The sequence below is a fragment of the Diceros bicornis genome, chromosome 11 (assembly GCF_020826845.1).
Source record: "Diceros bicornis minor isolate mBicDic1 chromosome 11, mDicBic1.mat.cur, whole genome shotgun sequence".
NCBI classification, from domain to species: Eukaryota; Metazoa; Chordata; class Mammalia; order Perissodactyla; family Rhinocerotidae; genus Diceros; species Diceros bicornis.
The window spans coordinates 20580453-20601072 of NC_080750.1; the positions used below are offsets into that span (position 1 = coordinate 20580453).

At 35.6% G+C, this 20620-nt stretch overlaps 1 protein-coding gene across 10 annotated transcripts in view; it reads left to right on the top strand.

The window, feature by feature from the left end:
- Window positions 1-20620, top strand: part of LARP1B (La ribonucleoprotein 1B) — a 131174-nt gene that overhangs the window by 65683 nt on the left and 44871 nt on the right. For 8 of the 10 annotated variants that reach the window (XM_058550040.1, XM_058550036.1, XM_058550037.1 and 5 more), the window contains one exon: window positions 15878-16001. The exons of the other annotated variants lie outside the window; for them this stretch is intronic. In XM_058550040.1, the coding sequence (XP_058406023.1) occupies window positions 15878-16001 (124 nt within the window). The remainder of the gene's footprint in view (window positions 1-15877; window positions 16002-20620) is intronic. 10 annotated transcript variants of the gene reach the window in all.

Here is a 20620-nt window from a genome sequence, read left to right on the forward strand (position 1 = left end):
CCATTGAGGATGATATTAGCTGTGGGTTTGTCATATATGGTCTTTATTATGTTGAGGTACTTTCCTTCTGTCCCCATTTTATTCAGAGTTTTTATCATAAATGGATGCTGTATCTTGTCAAATGCTTTCTCTGCATCTATTGAGATGATCATGTGATTTTTGTTCTTCATTTTATTAATGTGGTGTATTACGTTGATTGATTTGCGAGTGTTAAACCATCCCTGCATACCTGGAATAAATCCCACTTGATCATGGTGTATAATCTTTTTAACGTATTGTTGTATGCGATTTGCTAGTATTTTGTTGAGGATTTTTGCATCGATGTTCATCAGTGATATTGGCCTGTAATTTTCTTTTTTTGTGTGTGTTGTCCTTGTCTGGTTTTGGTATCAGGGTAATGTCAGCTTCGTAGAATGAGTTAGGGAGCTTCCCCCCCTCCTCAATTTTTTGAAAGAGTTTGAGAAGGATAGGTATTAAGTCTTCTTTGAACGTTTGGTAGAATTCACCAGGGAAGCCGTCTGGTCCTGGACTTTTATTTTTGGGGAGGTTTTTGATTACTGTTTCGATCTCCTTACTGGTGATTGGTCTATTCAAATTCTCTACTTCTTCTTGATCCAGTTTTGGAAGGTTGTATGATTCTAAGAATTTATCCATTTCTTCCAGATTGTCCAATTGGTTGGCATATAGCTTTTCATAGTATTCTCTTATAATCTTTTGTATTTCTGAGGTGTCTGTTGTAACCTCTCCTCTTTCATTTCTGATTTTACTTATTTGTGCCTTCTCTCTTTTTTTCTTGGTGAGTCTAGCTAAAGGTTTGTCTATTTTGTTGATCTTTTCAAAGAACCAGCTCTTGGTTTTATTAATTTTTTCTACTGTTTTTTTGATCTCTATTTCATTTATTTCTGCTCTGATTTTTATTATTTCCCTTCTTCTACTGATTTTAGGCTTTGTTTGTTCTTCTTTTTCCAGTTCCTTTAGGTGCATTGTTAGATTGTTTATTTGAGATTTTTCTTGTTTGTTGAGATAGGCCTGTATTGCTATAAACTTCCCTCTTAGAACCGCTTTTGCTGTATCCCATAAATTCTGGCATGTCATATTTTCGTTTTCATTTGTCTCCAGGTATTTTTTGATTTCTTCTTTGGTTTCTTCGTTAACCCAGTCGTTGTTCAGTAGCATTTTGTTTAATCTCCATGTATTTGTGGCTTTTCTGATTTTCTTCCTATAGTTGATTTCTAGTTTCATACCGTTGTGGTCAGAAAAGATGCTTGGTATTATTTCAATCTTCTTAAATTTATGGAGACTTGTTTTGTGGCCTAACATGTGATCAATCCTGGAGAATGTTCCATGTGCATTTGAAAAGAACGTGTATTCTTCGGTTTTTGGATGGAATGCTCTGTACATATCTAGTAGGTCCATCTGTTCTAGTGTGTCGTTTAAGGCCAATGTTTCCTTATTGATCTTCTGTTTGGATGATCTATCTGTTGGTGTAAGTGGAGTGTTAAAGTCCCCTACTATTATTGTGTTACTGTCTATTTCTGTTTTTATGTCTGTTAATAATTGCTTTATATATTTAGGTGCACCTACATTGGGTGCGTAGATATTTACAAGTGTTATATCCTCTTGTTGGATTGTTCCCTTGATCATTATGTAATGCCCTTCTTTGTCTCTTTTTACAGTTTTTGTTTTAAAGTCTATTTTGTCTGATATGAGTACTGCTACCCCAGCTTTCTTTTCATTGCCTTTTGCGTGGAGTATCTTTTTCCATCCTTTCACTTTCAGTTTGTGAGTGTCTTTAGGTCTGAAGTGTGTCTCTTGTATGCAGCATATATATGGGTCTTGATTTTTTATCCAGTCAGCCACCCTATGCCTTTTAATTGGAGCATTTAGTCCATTGACGTTTAAAGTAGCTATTGATAAGTATGTACTTACTGCCATTTTTTAACTTTTTTTTTTTTCTCAGTGTTTTAGTAGTCCTTCTCTGTTCCTTACTTCTTCTATACAGAATTGATGGTCACTTTAGTTTGACCTCTGTCTGAAAGCTGTACTCTTTAACTCCCCTCCTCCCTCCTTTTATGTTTTTGATATCATATCTAACCTCTTTTTTGTGCATTTGTATCCATTACGTTCTAATCATGGAAATAGATAATTTTTCCTATTTGTGGTCTTCTCTTTTCCCCTTAAATCAGTCCCTTTAACATTTCTTGTAGCACTGGTTTCTTGGTGACAAACTCCTTTAATTTTTGCTTGTCTGGGAAAATTTTGATCTCTCCTTCCACTTTGAATGATAACCTTGCTGGTTAGAGTATTCTTGGCTGTAAGTTTTTTCCTTTTAGCACTTTAAATATATCGTGCCATTCTCTTCTAGCCTGTAAAGTTTCTGCTGAGAGGTCAGCTGATAGCCTTATGGGGTTTCCTTTGTATGTAACTTGACATTCTCTTGCAGCTTTTAGGATTCTCTCTTTATCTTTAATTCTGGACATTTTGATTATGATGTGTCTTGGTGTGGGCCTCTTTGGGTTTGTCTTGTTTGGGGCTCTCTGTGATTCCTGTACCTTGATGTCTGTTTCCTTCCTTAGGTTAGGGAAGTTTTCATCTATTATTTCTTGAAATAGATTCTCTGCCCCCTTGTCTCGCTCTTCTCCTTCTGGGACACCTATAACACGGATGTTAGTGCGCTTGATGTTGTCCCAGAGGTCCCTTAGACTGTCCTCACTCTTTTTAATTCTTTTCTCTTTTACCTGTTCACCTTGGGTAATTTCTTCTAGTCTTTCATCCAGCTCACAGATCCGTTCTTCTGTATCCTCTACTCTGCTTTTGAGTCCCTCTAGTGAATTTTTCATTTCCAGTATTCTTCATTTCTGATTGGTTCTTTTTTATATCTTCCATTTCTTTGTTGACTTTCTCACTGAGTTCATCTATTCTTCTCCCCAGATCAGTGAGCATCCTTAACACTCTTAGTTTGAACTCTCTGTCAGGTAGGTTGCGATTTCTGTTTCACTTAGTTCCTGTTCTGGGGTTTTGTCCTGTTCCCTTACTTGGAATGTATTCCTTTGCGTCCTCATTTTGCCTCTTTCCCTGTGCTTGTGTCTACATATTAGGTAGGTCAGCTACGTCTCCTGCTCTTGGTTAGGTGACCTTATGTGAGTGATGGCTTGGGAGGCCTGCTGTGTGCTTCCCTCAGTTCTCAATGTTCCAGGGGTGACCCCTATGTGGGCTACGTGTGTCCTTCTGTTGTGGCCTGTTTGCTCTCCCTGTAGGCGCCCAGGGAGGCCGAGTTATGCTCCTGGCCAGCTGTTGTAATGCTCAGCTGCTTGTAGTTGTTGTGGGCCCTTCAGTCTCTTTATCAGGTGTGGGGAGCCCCAGCACAGTTGGCTGCAAGTTCTAATACCACATTTGTGTTGCAGTATTTCTTTTAAGTGAGTAGGCCCCCAGCGTGGCAGGTTGTTAGGCTTAGGGCCTTACAATTGCTGTAAGCCTCTAGCCTATTAGGTCTCTTGTCAGCTCTCTGAGGATTGCAGCTGGGTGGGGCTGGCCTCAGGCACAGGAGCACCCAATTGTTTCAGGCTTTGGAAGGTGGAGCAAACCCCCTATGTGGGTCTTTGAGAAGCACAAGTCTTCTGCAGCTGACAAGCCCTGCTGCCCACAGGTCCACACACACAGTCAACACAGTCCTGCCCCGTGTGCGCACCCCGACCTCCCTAAGCGGACCCAGTCTCTCCACGGCAGGAGCCCCACACACTCTGCCACCGCCCCACATTCTCCACCCGCTCCTTGTGCACACCCTGCCCTGCTCAAGGCTGCTCAGTTGCCAGGCTGCAGAGAATCCAGTCACCAATCTATGCAGGCCCACACGTTGCCTGAGGGCTTGTTGTTGGGTGGGGCCAGTCTCTAGGGTGGGCTGCCTGCCCTGGCTGAGCTGGATTAAATCGGTGCTCTAGCTGGTGGGGCAGACCCTGGGCTAGCAGGCCTCAGGGAGAACTCCAATGTCAGCACGCCCACACCAGGCCACAACAATGGCTGCCGCCAATGTCCCAGTCCCTGGAGAGGTCTCACCCCTCACCGAGATGCACTCAGGGCCTATTAGGTGAGTCTCTTGTCACCACAGCACTGTGCACCTTTCTTTCTGGTGATTTTAGGGTGCTTTCTGAAACGGGTGAGTTTGCGCCTGGGCCCTTTAAGAGCCAGTTTTAATCTCTTTGTGAACCAGCTTTTCTGGGGGTGCTCCCCAATGCTTTAGTAGCAGGCACAGTCAGATATTATGCCGCTGGTGTCGATTGTGCTGGGTCCACAAAATGCCCACAGCGGGGGCGCTCCCCGGCTCAGGGCCCCGCGCCTCCAGGGAGGCTGCGGACCTGTGCGCTGCTCCCGGCGGCCGTGAGGCGCTGTGGCTTGTGAAGGCGGCGTTTTTCCTCTCCAGAAGGGAGTCTCTGCCTCTTCCACCTCAGTTAGGATTGTCCGTTGTTGCAGGAGTTCCTGTTATCCAGTTTTCAGTTCTGTCTCAGGGGTAATTTTTCCACGAGTAGTTGTAAATTGGCTGTGTCCGCGAGAGGAGGTGAGTTCCGAGTCTGCTTACGGCGCCATCTTCCAGATCTTCCCTAACCATTTTTAAAGGTACAGTTTGATGTTGAGGATTTTTGAGATATCTTTCATTTATTCATTTTTAGTTTAATTCCTTAGAGATAAGAGAATATATTTTGTTAAGATTTCAGTCTTTTGAAATTTATTTAGACTTATTTTATGGTCCAGCATATGGTCTATTTTGGTGAAAGATTTTATGCACACTTGGAAATTTGTAATCTGCAGTTGTTAGGTGTAGTGTTCTGTAAATGTCAATTAGGCCAGGTTGTTTGATAGTGTTGTTCAAGTCTTATGTATCCTATAGGCTTTTTGTCTATTTCTTGTTTGAATTATTGAGAAAGGGATGTTAAAATCTTTAACTATGGTTGAAATTTATTTCTTCCTTTAGAGCTGTCAAATTTTGCTTCATGAATTTTATAGCTCTGGTAGAAGCATATATATGTATATATTTGATGCATACATATGCATCTGTTATGAGATACTGTGTATACATATACATATTATATATAGTTATGTGTTCTTGATGAATTAACTCTTATCATTATGAAATGTGCCTCTTTATCTCTTGTAATGCTCTGTCTTGAAGCTGATGTTGCCAGCTTTCTTCCTTTCATCTTTTTGCTTTCAGCCTATTAATGCCTTTATTTTAAAGGGGGGTTTCTTTTAGACATCGTCTAAATGTCTACAATGTCTTTTAGACATTGTATAATATTTAGGCAATATTTGGAAACATTTACAGAATCAAAATAGGGAAAAGGTGGTCTAACTAGGAAAGATAGCCAGTTGGCTTGATGTATAAAGCGAGACAATGGAGAAAAGAGAGGTGAGAGCAGAAAGCAGCCTCTGGTGCTGTAAGTGAGTAGACTAGCTCTTAAATAAATGTTAAAGCCTTGTAATTATTGCGAAGAACAGTGGCTGATGAAAATCAAAGTGTATTGAAGAGTAACCAAGAATTCAGTATTAAATCTATGTATAAGTCAATAAATGAAAACCAAACAAGTTTCTAAAGTATCTGCTTTAAGGATAGTATTACAGGTAGTTATTACAATGTAATCTATGTACTGTAGTTTCTAAAATTCTAACCTACTCCTTCATTGATGGAATTACAGTAAAATGTAACACATGTACTTATTAATATCCCGATAAAGGTATAATTTATGAAAATACACAGTTTGCAAATTTTTTAATATTGTCTCTTGAGCAAAGAAAGTTGCTCAACATTAATTGGTCTAATAAGACCTAAGTATGTGAATTCTGTTATTCAGTGGAGTTAAATGTTATTTGGGAATTGGTTCTAGAGTCCTTTTAAATTGAAAATTATGGCCAAAATAGTCTTAAAACTCCTTTAAATTACTCATAAAATACATATGTGGTTTTAAGCACAGCCCTACATTGTAATATGCATGTGTAAATTTATCATGTATATAGTAATGAAGCAGGGTCTTAGTTATAAAATGTTCAAGTGTTTCACTGTTTGAAGCACTTGAGCAAATTTATGAAGATTTTAACTTTGTGGCTTTTCCTGTTCATGGTCATCTTTCTCCTTAGAGGCTTATTTTTAAAATAATTCCATTTTTAGTCTGTGTTTCTCTATGGTTCTCAACTTTTTGTTTTTAAACACGAAAACCCTTAATTATAAAATTAGGTCCTTGAGGATATGGTGAAACTATACTTGTATGGACACTTTTCATTGGTCAGGACATTATTAAAACGTATTCATTCTTTTGTTGGGTTTTTCTTTATGTGAGTTAACATTTTAGGGTTTAATTATGTCCGTGTATATGTTCATTGAATAGAATGGCAGTTGCATTGCTGGCACATTAAAAAAAGTTATTGTTATTGCTGAACAAGTGTAATCAAATTTCTGTAAGTTAAATGTTAGCACTATGGCACGCTACTGAAATTGATGATTGTTTGGGTAGGTGAGATGGGACCAGATTGTGAAGTGTCTTGAAAGCTATTTAGGAATTTAGAGTAAGTAGCAGTTGCAGTTCTTATACAGAAAAGTGGTATGATCAAAATATGGTTTAATAAGGTTTAATCTAACAGAAGCATTAGCCTAGGTCAGAGTAGGGGAGGGCAGAAGTTGATTTAAAAACTCATTTATTATAATCCAAGGGTGAAATGAAATGCTGAACCAAAGGGACAGCATTTATTTTTTTCAACAAACATTTATTAATAACCGATTATATTTCAGGCTTTGTGAGAATGAAGAAGTGCCAAAATTGAGAAGAGATTTTAAAGAAATAATTCATAGTACCGGTGTGATAAAATAAGAACATTAAGTAAAATTAATGGAGTAAAAACTGGAGGGAATGATATTGAGATCAGATTTGGAAATGTTGAGTTGGTGTCATGATGTCTATTCATGTAAAATGTCTTTTATCCTCTTTCTAAATCCTAGAGATGATAAGCAAGCCAGAAATGTAGATTTTAGTGTGTTTAGTGTAGAAAGAAAAATTAAAACTGCAAAAATAATCGAACTTTTAAGGTATTGAAGAACAGAAGAGAGGGGGACCAAAAAGACAGGAATATCCACTAGTGGTTATTAGAATTAAAAAAATAGGTGTAGTTATATACTTGAAGAAGCCAAGAAAATAAATGGTTTCTGAGATCATGATCCATAAAGGGACATATTCTGTCTCAACTGTATCTTTAATTTTTCTCTCTACTGGTTTCTTACTTTTTCTAAGGTCGTATTCATCCTTAAAAAAAAATTTTTTTTCCCCAGCTGTTCACACCCTTGTACCTACCATTCAGACTGCAGTTCATATTGGCATGAATAGGAGATGAGAACGTTGAAGTGCCAAGGGTTCTTTCAAGAAAGTTGGCTGAGGGGACCTCTTGCTGCTTCAACTTCCTCTTCTCCCATTCTTGCCAATATGAATTGCAGATAAATGTAAACTTTTGGAAGATATTATTAAAGTGTATTAATTTTTCTATATATATTATAAACATTTTTCCATAGCAATAATATCTATTTTTATCCCCAAGTCTTTGTTTTGAAGTGTTTCAAACTTTCAGAAAAGTTGCAAGAATTATATAATGAACAGAAATATACCCTTCACCTAGATTCAGTAGTTGTTAACATCTTAACCACATTTGCTTTTTTCTCTATATATGTAATACGTATATAAATATACATAATATATATGAGCATTTTTTCTGAATCATTTGAGAGTTAGTTGTAGACATTATGCTACTTTATCCTTAAATACATCAGCCTTTATCTCCTAAAAACAAGTAAATTCTCCTAAATAACCGTAACTATCAAACATAGGAAGTTTAGCATTGATAGAATGCTATTATTGAATATATAGTCCATATTTAGATTTCTCCAAGTGTCTTAATAATGTCCCTTGTAACATCTTTTAATTTAATTTTTTTTGACACTAGCTCCAACCAAGAATCACACATTGCGTTTAGAGTTATATAATTTTAATGTTCTTTCTTTAATGTTTATAATGGTTCCTCAGCCTTTTTTTTTTTTTTTTTTTTTTTGCCTTTCATGACATTGACATTTTTGAAGAGTCAAGGCCAGTAATTTTGTAAAATGTCCCTCAGTTTAGGTTTGCTTGGAATTTCCACATGATTAGTTTCAGGTTAAATGTTTTTGGCAGGAATATTACGTAGGTGATATTGTGCCCTCTTTAGCACATCACCTCGGGAGATATAGTGATGTCAGTTCCAGAACTGGTCATTTGGTTATCGTGGTGTCCACCATATTTGTATTTCTTCATTGTAAAGGTACTTTTTTCCCTTTGTAATTGATAAGTGATCTCTATAGTGATACTTTGAAACTGTATTCCCCAATAGTCTTCACTCAATGTTTTACCCTCCATTGATGATTTTTGCCTGAATCAATTATTACTATGGTGATTATAAAATGGTAATTTTTTTTTAATTTCTTTTATTCCCTCTATGTCAGTTAGCATTCTTCTGTAAAAAAGAACTTTTCCTCTCGACTCCATTTTTTATTTTTATATTTGAACTTCCTTTTCTCTTCTTTTTTTTTCCTTTTTTTTAGTGTCAGTATGGACTCGAATATATTCCTTTCCATTTCTGTCATTATTCATTTTGGTGTTCAAAATGTCTCAAATGTGGTTGGGTTAGAGCTGTCTCAAGATGGCTTATATGTACAACTGATATGTCCCCATCTCTTTGGCACTTTTCATACTTTATGACACAACAAGATGGTCTGCTTGACTTTTTGGGGGGGAAGGGTGGGATGTCTGTTTTTTTATTGTGGTAAAATATATATACATAAAATTTACCATTTTTAAGTGTACAATTTCTGCTTGCTTTTTAATTGCGCTCTCCCCTGGTTCTATCCTTGGCTTGCTTCTCTTATTACTTTATCTTGTCCACAAGTGAGAAAACTACTCCCACATTTTTAGTCATTAACTATGTGCTAATGACTTCGTAGTGTCTTTGCAGGGCTCTAGAATTGTATAACCAGTAGCCTATTACATTCTCAAGCTGTCTGTCTCATGTTCCACAGGCATCTTATTTATATTCTGTCTCCATTAAAAAAAATTAAAGGAAACCTACCCCAAGCTTATGTCGTATATTTTTTATTTTGGTTGGATGCCTTAGGAATTCTCATCAACTTATAATTTTCAACATGCATTTTGTCACTAGGTCCTATCTGTCCTTTCCTATCCACTCCTACTGCCATGAAGTAGTTCTGGCCTGTATCATCTCTCCAAGGGGTCTGTACACTAGGTTCTTGGCTCTAGTTCATTCTCTTTCTAGCTTTCCTCTTGTCAGAGTAGTCTTCCTTCTTCCTTTCTCCTTTCTTCTTTTTTTCCTAGCAAATAAGGGAATTTACTACCAGAAGTCTGAGAGGCAATGCTTGCTTTCAGGCAAGTCTTTATCTAAGACTTCAAAGAATGATTTTGCATTTCTCTACCTCTATCTTTGGTCTGCTTTCCTCTATGTTAGTTTCATTATTAATCAGGCTTTCTCCATGTGGTGGCGATGATGGTTACAGACAATTTCAGGCTTACATTATTTTCCAAGTAAGTGATTTCAAGGAAAAGAATGCAAATCTCTCAAACATCTAAAATGTAAATCTGACCATTTCCCTATTTTTCTTAATGCTATTCAGTGCTTCTTTACCCCCTCAAGATAAAGTTCAAATTCCTTGCAAACAAGAATTCATGATTTGGTCTTAACGTGTCTGTCTTCATTGTGCCACTGTTTTCGGTTTTAAAATTCATACTCCCTAAATACCAAGTTGCATGTGTTTCCTCTGCCTGCAATATCTTTTCACGTTGTTACTTGCCAAAGTCTTTTTCATCCTTTAGCTCGCCAAACCCAATTCAGATATTACTCTCCCAGGAAATACTTCTTTATAGCTTTTATTGTCATCTACCCCAGAAAAATCACTGTTCTGTTCTACCTTTGTATTTCATATGTGTCCATTTTTAACTCTTATACTGAAATATAAATAATTTGTTTACAAGTTTTTCTCATCCACTAAATTATTAAGTCTCTCTGGTCCCTTTTTGAGCGAGGCAAGGTATAAACTGAAGGTATTAAAAAACCAAAGATTAGACTTTGGTTCTGCATCCAGTTGTGGTAGACTAGGTAATTCATATCAGTCTTCCTGCTGAGAACAACTTGAAAAGTAGATTAAAAAAAAAAAAATCTGCGTGAAGGCACAGTAAAGCCAACAAGACAGTAAGAATCATGTGGTCAAAGTCTGGAAGAAGAAGGAAATCTAAAGAAGTAAGACTGGCATTATGTTCTTCATTTCCCTTAGATGCGTCTGCCAGTTCTGGAAGAAGCAACTGAGAAGCTGAAAAGAGATTTTAAAAAAATTCACGGGACTAGATTGATGGAAATTGGAATTCAGAAACCAGAGGGGGACCTCTAGTAAACCTTCCAGGCTTTGGGAACTCTTAAGGGCTACATCCTAGAAATTAGCATGACCTGAAAAAGATCTGCTTTCAGTAGAGTTAGCTTCTAATCCTTTTAATCCCTTGTTGGATCAACATGCTGATGCCTCTGGCAACTTGACTGAAGCAAACACAAATCCTTCCTTGAGGAAGATATCATCCTAGGCCTCAAATTTGCCGTAATAATGTTTGGCCTGCAAAAAATAATCAGGCGTACAAGAAGACAAGATGATGTGATAGAAAAAAGCAAAAGAAACAACAGAAAATAGACCCATAGAGATCCAGATAATAGAATTATCAAACAGAGTTTAAATTAACTATTCTTAATATGATTTTAAAAAAAGATGGAGAATTTCAGCAGAGAACTAGGAACTTTAAAAAGAAAACGAAAGGAAATTCCAGAAATGAAAAATAGAGTAACTGAGTTCAATGGATTGGTTTAACAATAGATAAGTACAGCTGAATACAGAATTACTAAACTAGAAAATAGGTCAAAAGAAAAGTCCAGGGTGAAGCATGGAGCAGAAAATATGCAAAATACAGAAAAGAGGGTAAGAGACCTAGGAGATACTGTCAAAAGGTCTAAAATACATTTGATTGGCTTCTCAGAAAGAGGAGTAAGAGAATAAGGCAGAAGTAATATCCAAAGAGATCATGGCTGACACTTTACCAAAACTGATGGAAGATAGCAAAGGATCAATTCAAGAAGTTCTAAAAACTTCAAAGGATATAAATACAAAGAAAACCACACCAAGGCCATCATTATAAAACTGCTGGAAAAAAAAACAAAATCCAGAGAAAAAGACAGGTTAAAAGCATCAATAGTAAGACTTACAGCTAACTTCTCAGCAGAAATGACGGAAGCCAGGAGACATGGGAGGATGTAATCATAGTACTGAAAGGGTACTAGTGTTCAAGAATCAAGGTAAACAATAATTGTGTACACTTAAAATAGGTGAATTTTATGGTATGTAAATTATATCTCAATGAGGCTATTTTAAAAATGAAAGTAAAATAACAATATCAGGCACATGAAAACTGAGAAAATTTATTTTCAACAGATCTACCTTAAAGAAAATACTAAAGGGAGTTTTTTAGGCAGAGGAAAATGGTTCCAGAAAGAAGCTTGAAGATACAGAAAGGAATGAAGAGCAATAGAAAGGGTAAATACATGTGTAGATTTAAATAAATATTGATACTAAACACAAATCCGTATGCATCTAATAACATAGCCTCAAAATACATTAGACATAAATTGACAGGTGCAAATAGACAAATTTATAATCGTAGTGGGAGATTTTAATACACCCTTCTTATCAAGAAAGGTGCATGATGTAGCAAGTAGATGTGGAAAAATCAGTAAGGATGTGGAAAATTTGAACAACACAGTTAAGAAACTTGGCTTAATTGACATAAATGAAAGACTGCGTCTAACATCTGCAGAATACATATTCTTTTCCAGTGCACATTGACCCTTATCTCATACCATACACAAAAAATCAATTCTAGATGCATTGTAGTTCTCAATGTGAAAGGCAAAATAGTAAAACTTCTAGAAGGTAAGATACTATCTTCATGATCTTTGAGTAGGGAAAGATTTATTAAACAAGAAATAACACAGTAAAGGAAATGATTGATAAAATGCACCACATTAAAAAGAACTTCCTCTCCCCAAAAGACACCATAAGAGAGTACAAAGGCAAGTTACAGAGTGGAAGAAGACACTTATAAGATTTTATAAAGAACTGTTACAAATCAGTGAGAGAAAGACAACTCTATAGAAAAATGAGCAAAGAGTTGAATAGGCATCTCACAAAAGAAGCTATCCAAATAACATATATTAAAGATTTTCATCATTATAAGTAATCAGAGAGATACAAATCAAAACCACAATGAGATAACACATACATCTACCAGAATGGCTATATATTTAAAATTTTTGAATTTTTATTTTGAGATAATTATAGATTCACAGGAAGTTGGAAAAATAGTACAGAGCAGTCCAGTGTGCCCTTCACCCAGTTTCCTCCAAAGAGTGTATCTTACATAACTAAGCACAATATTAAAACCAGGAAATTGACATTTCTTATCACACGTGTATATAGTTCCCTGTCGTTTTATCACATGTAGATTCATATTACTACCATCACAGTCAAGACACTGAACTATTTTATCATCACAAAGATCTCCCTTGTGCTATTAGACTCATACCATCTGCCTCCCCTCCACTATTCCTAACCACTTATAACCACTAATCTGTTCATCTCCATAATTTTGTCATTTTGAGAATGTCATATAAATGGAAACATACAGCATGTGACCTTTTGAGTTTTTTTTTTTTTTTAATCATAATGCCCTTGAGGTCCATCCAAGTTGTTGTGTGTATCCATAGTTTGGTCCTTTTCAGAATGGCTGAATTTTTAAAAACTGACCATACCAAGTGTTGATGACGATGTAGAGCAGTAAGAACTTTAATATACTGCTGATGGGAATGTATGAAGGTACAACCAGTGTGAAAAACTGTTTGGCATTTTCTACTCAAGTTGAATTGAAGCATACCGCCTGATTCAGCAGTTCCATTCCTAGTAAATAATAAAATGTGTGTCTCTGTTCACCAAAAGATGTGTTTTATAAAAACGTATTTATAGCAACCTTATTTGTAATAGCTGTAATCTGGAAAGGACCCGAATGCTTATCAATAATGGAATGGATTTTTAAAAATTGTGGTATGATCATACAATAGAATATCATAGAGCAGGGATGGGCAAACTGTTTCTGTAAAGAGCTACATGGTAAATATTTTAGGCTTTGTGGGTCATACATTGTGGCAACTACTCAACTCTACAGTTGTAACAATCAAGCAGACATATGGTATATGTAAACAAATGGGTGTGGTTGTGTTCCAATGAAACTGTTTACAAAAACAGACTGACCTTTGGGGGCTGTGGTTTGCTGACCTCTGCTGTAGAGCCACAAACAAGAGATGAATCTCATAAATATAATTTTGCACAAAAGAAGTCATACATTATGATTCCATTTTTATAAATTTTTAAAACAGGCAAAAGGAATCTATAGTATTGAAGTCAGCATATTGGTTATGTTGATGTAAAATAACCAATAACCATTCTATAGATAAGATAGGTGAGTTTTACTTGAGCCAGAGTGAGGATTATAATCCAGGAAGGCCTTTTCCGGAAAGGAAGAACGCATTCTGGAAAAGCATGCTTTCAGTACAGTTTTATAACTTTTGAGAACAAAGAACATACATTCAACATGCCCAGGATACATATTCAAAGTTTCAAAGAGGTATTCAGTTGCAAATTAGCAGGTCAACATGACCCCTGACATTAGGAAAGGGACTAATACAGGTGTTACAGATAGAGTGTAGGAGGAGAAATATGCATTCTTAAGAGAGTGCATTCTTTACTTTAATGGTTAAGGCAGATGCACAGTATGTGTTTGATAGGCCATAAGTCAGGCTTCTTTAGTTCAAGCCGAATCAGTTTTGAACCCGAATAGTTACCCCATATACCTCAATATGTGAAAATCTCTTGTCGGTTATCTTTAGGGAGAGAGAGTGATGGGAAGGGGCATAAAGGGTACTTCTAGGGTGCTAGTAATATTATCTTTACCTGAATGGGGGTTACACAGATCTGTTCACTTTTCAGTACTCATTGAGATGTATATTTATGATTTATGCACTTCTTTGGTATGTGTATGTGTATGTATATATGTGTGTGTTATACCTTAATGAATTAGTTTTAAAAGCTAAAAACAAAACAGAAACATACTGTTTGTGTTGCCGTCAGGGTAGAACTGTGCTTTTCTTCTCTGGCATATGGGAAACATACAATAAGTGTTTATTGAGGTGGGAGATGCTAATAGCAAGCACTGTAGCAAGATAAGGGACAGTGAGGAATAATGACTCTGAATTAGTTTGAAGAGCCTGTTGAAGACTTGGGAACGCAATGTCGGTATAGGGGTAAGAGCTGAAATAGGCATTTAAGGCATTTTCATGAAAAGAAGATAGATCCTAGCATAAAAGGCTAATAGGATCCCATAAATGGTGTGAGCTGGCGAGCGACTATTCATGTTTGAAGACAAGAAGGAAAAGATTGTTTGGTTAGCTGTTAGGAAGGTACTACAACGATTTTGTAATGATGATATTTAATTTGCTTCATCTGACAAATAGTTTTGTTATGTCTTTCACCTGCTTAAACCCTCTTTGGATGTTGCTCTGTAAAGGGTCATGGACCCATCAGCACTTGAGTGGTATAGATGTGATATAGTGTTTATTGGGGGAAACTTAAAAGAAGTAGTAGAGTGCGAGCAGTCCATCAAACTATTTTTTTATTCCACAGCTTAGGCCAGGCATAGATGGTCTTCATGCCCCATGGCCAAATGACCTTCCAGCAGAGAATGGCCTCCATCTCTGTAATACTCTACATATATGTAGGTCAGGGCAGGGACCATCAAAGTGACTGTGTAACAAAGGGGAAGCTTCAGGAGAGCCCGGGCCAGGGATGGGCCTATTCTTCCTTTGAGCTAGCAACTCAGACCCACTGAGCCTCCTTGCTGCTAAGCTTATAGAAGAGATTTGGAAATGAACCTCCAGGGCCATCTAGATGTATCTTTCATCACTTTTCCCATTACTGGAAAATGAGGTGAAAACTTTTTGGCCTAGTCTTTGAGTAGCTTTCTCCAGCTTCCGTATCAGGCCTTTTTGCTACCAGTTCTACACAAATTTTCTCATTTACTGAATTATTTCCTAATACACGATTGCTTATTCCAAGCTTCTTGTCTTTGCTCACATTACCTAATTTAGAATGCTTTTCCCTTTCTCTAAATTCTCATTTTTCAAGAGCTGCTTTTGTCCCATCTCTTCTGTGATGCCTCCTGATGATCTCAATCCTTACAGCAAATATTATCACTTTTCATATACTGCCCAATATTATTAGTTTTTTTGTGTACGTTTCTTTCTTTCCATCTAACTTGTAAATTCCTTAAGGGTAGGGGACATGTATTAGATTACTTTGTAACTCTGTAATACCCTAGTGATCTTATGTGTAAATGCTCGACAAATAAAATTAATGATTAGAATGTATGCTCTTTTATTATAAAATATTCATAATATTTATAAATAATATTTAATATAAATATTATGAATATTTATTTATAAATATAAAATATTCATAATATTTCAGGGTTCTCTATGCTTCTTTTAGACTCTGAATATTAATTAAGTATAATGCTAGATTCTGCATTAGAACATCTTTTTTATTCTATGGTAATTAATCCTTGTTTTAAAAACTCATTTTTTGAGGTTGGTATCAATTATTGTCTGTTGGTTACTCTATTAGCCAGTTTAGTAATTAGATTCCTCCATTCTACTTCAGCAAGAAGTTGAGAACTTTAAGAAGCTAAATCTCATTAGTAAAGAGCAGTTTGAAAACCTAACACCTGAACTTCCTTTTGAGCCAAATCAAGAAGTTCCTGTAGCACCTTCACAGTCCAGGCAAGGTATGTAAACCTGCTTTTGTGTCAGTGTCTGAATAGTGTTAAAGCAGTTCTAAATTATTTTTTAAGTTTGCTTCTTTTTTATTTGTGGAAAACATTTAGGTATTTGGTAAAAGACTAGAATTTTAAAACTCAATTTTTATTTATCCTTTGGTGAACTTCACAACATCTTAGAGACTTAAAAATACAGATCGTAAATTTGGTAAGACAGCCTTGTCATAAATGGACGATGTTTGAAGCCCACCTTACTCTTGGTGAATAGGCAGGTATCACAGAGGTGACTTAAGAGTCATCTATTATAACACCAGATCATGCTCAAGCCCGGACACTTACTTAAAAATAGGCAGAATTGGTTGGTTCTTTATGTGTCTCATTTGATTTTGAGATTGCTGGGAATGTTTCTCTTCTCAAAATGAAAAAAATTTTCACTGACTTGCTGATGCCTTTAAATACACCACTAGCATCATTCTTTTGTTTTAAGGCCTTAGCTTTGTATGAAAATGTAAATACATTTGGGAGGTTCATAAACTGAATCTGATATTTTCAGGCAAGTGTAACTGATTTTGTTATAGTCTTTCCCGAAGGCAGGTTAAAGAAAAACTTTTAATTTGGAAAACTTCAAACATACAAAAATAGAGCAAATTGTATAATGAAAACCCCATGTACCCATTACTACCCATTAGCTGCTTAATCATCTGATAGCCAGTTTTGTTTCATCTCCAGTCTGCTCATTCTCTTTACCTCCCACTGGATTACTTTGAAGCAAACTCCCAATCATTTTATTTATATTTTTTCATCCCTAAATATTTCTGTATGTGTCTTTAAAAAGATTAGAATTATCTCTTTTAACACATAAATAACAGTACCATTCTCACATCTAAAATTAACAGTAATTCTTTAATATCAAATATCTAGTTAGTGTTCAAATTTCCTCATTCATTACTTTAAAAAAAAATCAGGATGCATATAAGTTCCAAACATTGCAATAGGTTGATATGTCTCTTTTAGTCTATAGGTTCATACTATTTTTTTTCTCTCGTAATTTATTGTTGAAGAAACTGGATTGTTTGTCCTGTAGAATTTCTCATGTTCTGGATTTTGCTGATTATATCCCAGTGGTTTCATTCAACCTGTTTTCTGGTCCTGAATTTTCTTATAACTGTTATTTTGATACAGAGGCTTGATCAAATTGAGGCTCAGATTTTTGCAAGAATATATCATGTCTAGTATTGAATACTTCTACCAGGAGGCACATAATTCTCTATCATCTCTTTTTGTGGCGTTAGTAGCCATTGATAATAATTGCTTTGAGCTTTTATTTTACAAGGGGCTGCAAATAGTGACAGTTCTATTTTTATCATTGCTTTTTAACTTAATCAATAGAATACTTCCATAAAGAGAACTTCCGTTGACTATTTGTTTATCCTGAGATAGAGTTCTTATAGGAGAGGGAATAAATGCTTAATTCTTTCCCTTTGTTTATCAGTTTTCAAAGTAATGAGCTGGTTCTCTAACATCCTTCATTGGTGACCAGTGAGGTTTGGTTTTTTTCTTTTTTTTTTAAATTATCCTTATCTCGTAAATACATTAAATGGGTTTGACTCTGTTTTAGTTATTATTCTTATTGATACTTGTCCCAGTTATCATTTTATTAACTTTTAGCTCCAAATCCACTTTTCATTACTTTGTTCTGTGACAATGGAGTTGGACTGTTAACTTTCTCGTTTGCCAGCTGGCACGATGTTAAGCTTTGTCAGTACTCAAGTTGCTACTGAGTTGATCATTGTTTCTAGACCTTTTCAATTGAAAGAGCTTGGAAATTTTTTTAAGAAAAAAATACATTATGACTTCATGTTGATATTTTGTTCTAATTTAGGATTAAAGGTTTTAATTTTAATTGGTTTGATCTTGTCTTTTTACCTACATGAAAAAAAATCTTTGTTCCTAACCACAATAACAGAATTGTTTATCCTATGATATAACAGTTTCAGAATAACAATAATATTAAATAATAACATTACTATGAATACTGAAAGAAAGTTACTTCTTTTAAAGTTCTTTAAACTTTAAACTTTTTAAAACTTTATACTTTTAAAGTTTTTTAAATTCTTAGGATATTCCACTAAGGACGTTCAGTCTAATTACAAGATTTTTTTGTCTTGTTTACTTTGGGTTCATTAAAATTGATAATTTGTGCTCCTCAGCACATCATAGAGAGAAGGAAAGTCCCAAATTAAGAGATGAATTTTGCAATGCATAAAAGTAATGAAGAATTAGTATGATAAAAATCTAAAACCTTAAAAATTAATATGAAAAATGATTAACATCTACAAAAATTAGTAAACAAAACATGAACTGGACCCTCACATAGAGAAGAACCAAATGGCCAGTAAATATGAAAAGATGCTACCCTCTTTGCTGAGATTTGCCAGTTAAAACCACAATGACATACCATTTTATAATGCAACAGTTTCACTTCAAGAGATAACTCTTGCAAATGTTTACCAAAAGAACATTTACAGTAACATTGTTCATAATAGAAAAAACAAATGAAAACTAAAGAATGCCCATTTATAGTAGATTATCAGATGTGGTATATTTCATATAAAGGAAAAATGTACAGCAGTGGAAAATGAATGAACTAAAGCTACATGTGACAAGGTGCGTTAATCTTAGAAATAGTGGATGTATAAAATAAACTAGAGAAAAAGTTCACTCAATGTAATGCCATCATATAAAATATAAACTGCATGGATTCATGCATAGCACATAGAAACCATGAAGAGCAAGGAGAATTGTTAATACAAAAATTTAATACAATGGTTTACTCCTGAGAGAAGGAAGGAATCCCATTTGAAAAGTCTGCACATCTTGTGCACATTTTGTGCACAATTTGTGTATTGGTCTAGTTGGTGGGTATGTGGGTATCAACTCTATGTTTCTTTAAAATTTTGCCTTCCTAGGTTATAACTGATTAAGCACTTTAAGCCTCAGATAGTTACCAAACGACTTTTTTTTTTTTGGTGAGAAAGATTATCCCTGAGCTAACATCTGTGCCAATCTTCCTCTATTTTATATGTGAGATGCTGCCACAGCATCGCTTGATGAGCAGTGTGTAGGTCTGTGCCCAGGATCTGAATCTGCAAACCCCAGGCTGCCAAAGTGGAGTGTGTGAACTTAACCACAATGCCACCAGGCCAGGCCCCAAATGATTTTTTTGAATACAGTGTTTTGGAAAGCTTAAATTTTTTCCATACTTAATTTTTTGTTCTCATTTTAGTTTCTAAATCAACTTTATTTTTAAATTTATATATACATTTATTAATCTTTCTGTGTGCTATTATCTCCAATTTTTAAAAACACAAACAGAAAAAATATAATTTAGCAAAAATTAAGAAGATAGAAATTAATCCAATATATTGCTGTGTTAGGAAATGTTGAATAGATTAACTTTCAGTTTGAAAGACAATTAGGGATTGAATTTAAAGAAAATTCAGCTCTATGCTGTTTGTATGTTATAAGTATATAGAAAGATTGATAGGCAAAATGATGGGAAATGCTATAAAACTGTGATACTAATAAAAAGAACTAGTATTGGTAAAATAGAATTTATGGCATAAAGAAGGTGTTTTCACTATCTTCAATATCTAGCTTCCTATTTATCCCCTATACCTGATCAAAACAGGCCTCTGCCCTTCACACACCAAATCAGTGTTTGATAGTGCCTCCAGAGATCTCCATGGTTAGGAGGGGTCAGATCAGTCCCCATCTGACGTAACATCAGCATTAGATCAATCACTCTCTACGTTGGAAAACCTTCTTCTTCCTAGGCACTGTTTACTTAGTTCTCTTTCTGCTTCACGGGGTCTTGTTTGCTGGTGCTTCTCCATTTCCCCAAGCTTTGGCTGCTTCAGGACTCAGTCTTCACATTTCCTCTCTTTCTTATCCTCAGTAACTCCTCAGGTAATAGTATTTAGTCTCATGATTTTAAATAGCATCGATATACTAACGAGTGTACGTATAGACCAGACCTTCATTCTGTGTTCCAGATAAATGTCCAGCTGTGTAGTCAACAGTTTAACCTGGATATTTTATAAACATGTCTAACTTCATATGTCCAAAATTCGAGGCCTAAATTCTCACCCCTTTCCAAGGTCTTCTCCTCCCAGACTTCCATATCTCTGTAAATATTAGCTCCATCTTTCTAGTTGTACAAGTAAAAAAATCATGGTGTCATCCTTGATCTCTTTCTTTTTCAACCTCCATATCTTATTCATTGCAGGTTATATCCATTACCCTTTAAAATTTATCCAGAACCTAACCACTTGTCACCTTCTCTATTTCTGTCATCCTGCAAAAGCCACCATCATTTTCCTGTTGGTGAATTATAATAGCTCCTAACTTTCTCCCTCCTTTCATTCTGATCACCTTACAAGGATCCAGAGTTATTGTTTTGATTTCTTTGTTTTAAAAAAAAAATTTAAGGTCTAATTTGTATTCAGTAAATTTCACACTTTTTGTTATGTACAGTTTTGGGAATTTTGACAGATACATACAGTCATGTAAATACCACCTACGCAATATAGCACAGTTCCATTGCTCCCACAGAATTCTCCCAGGCC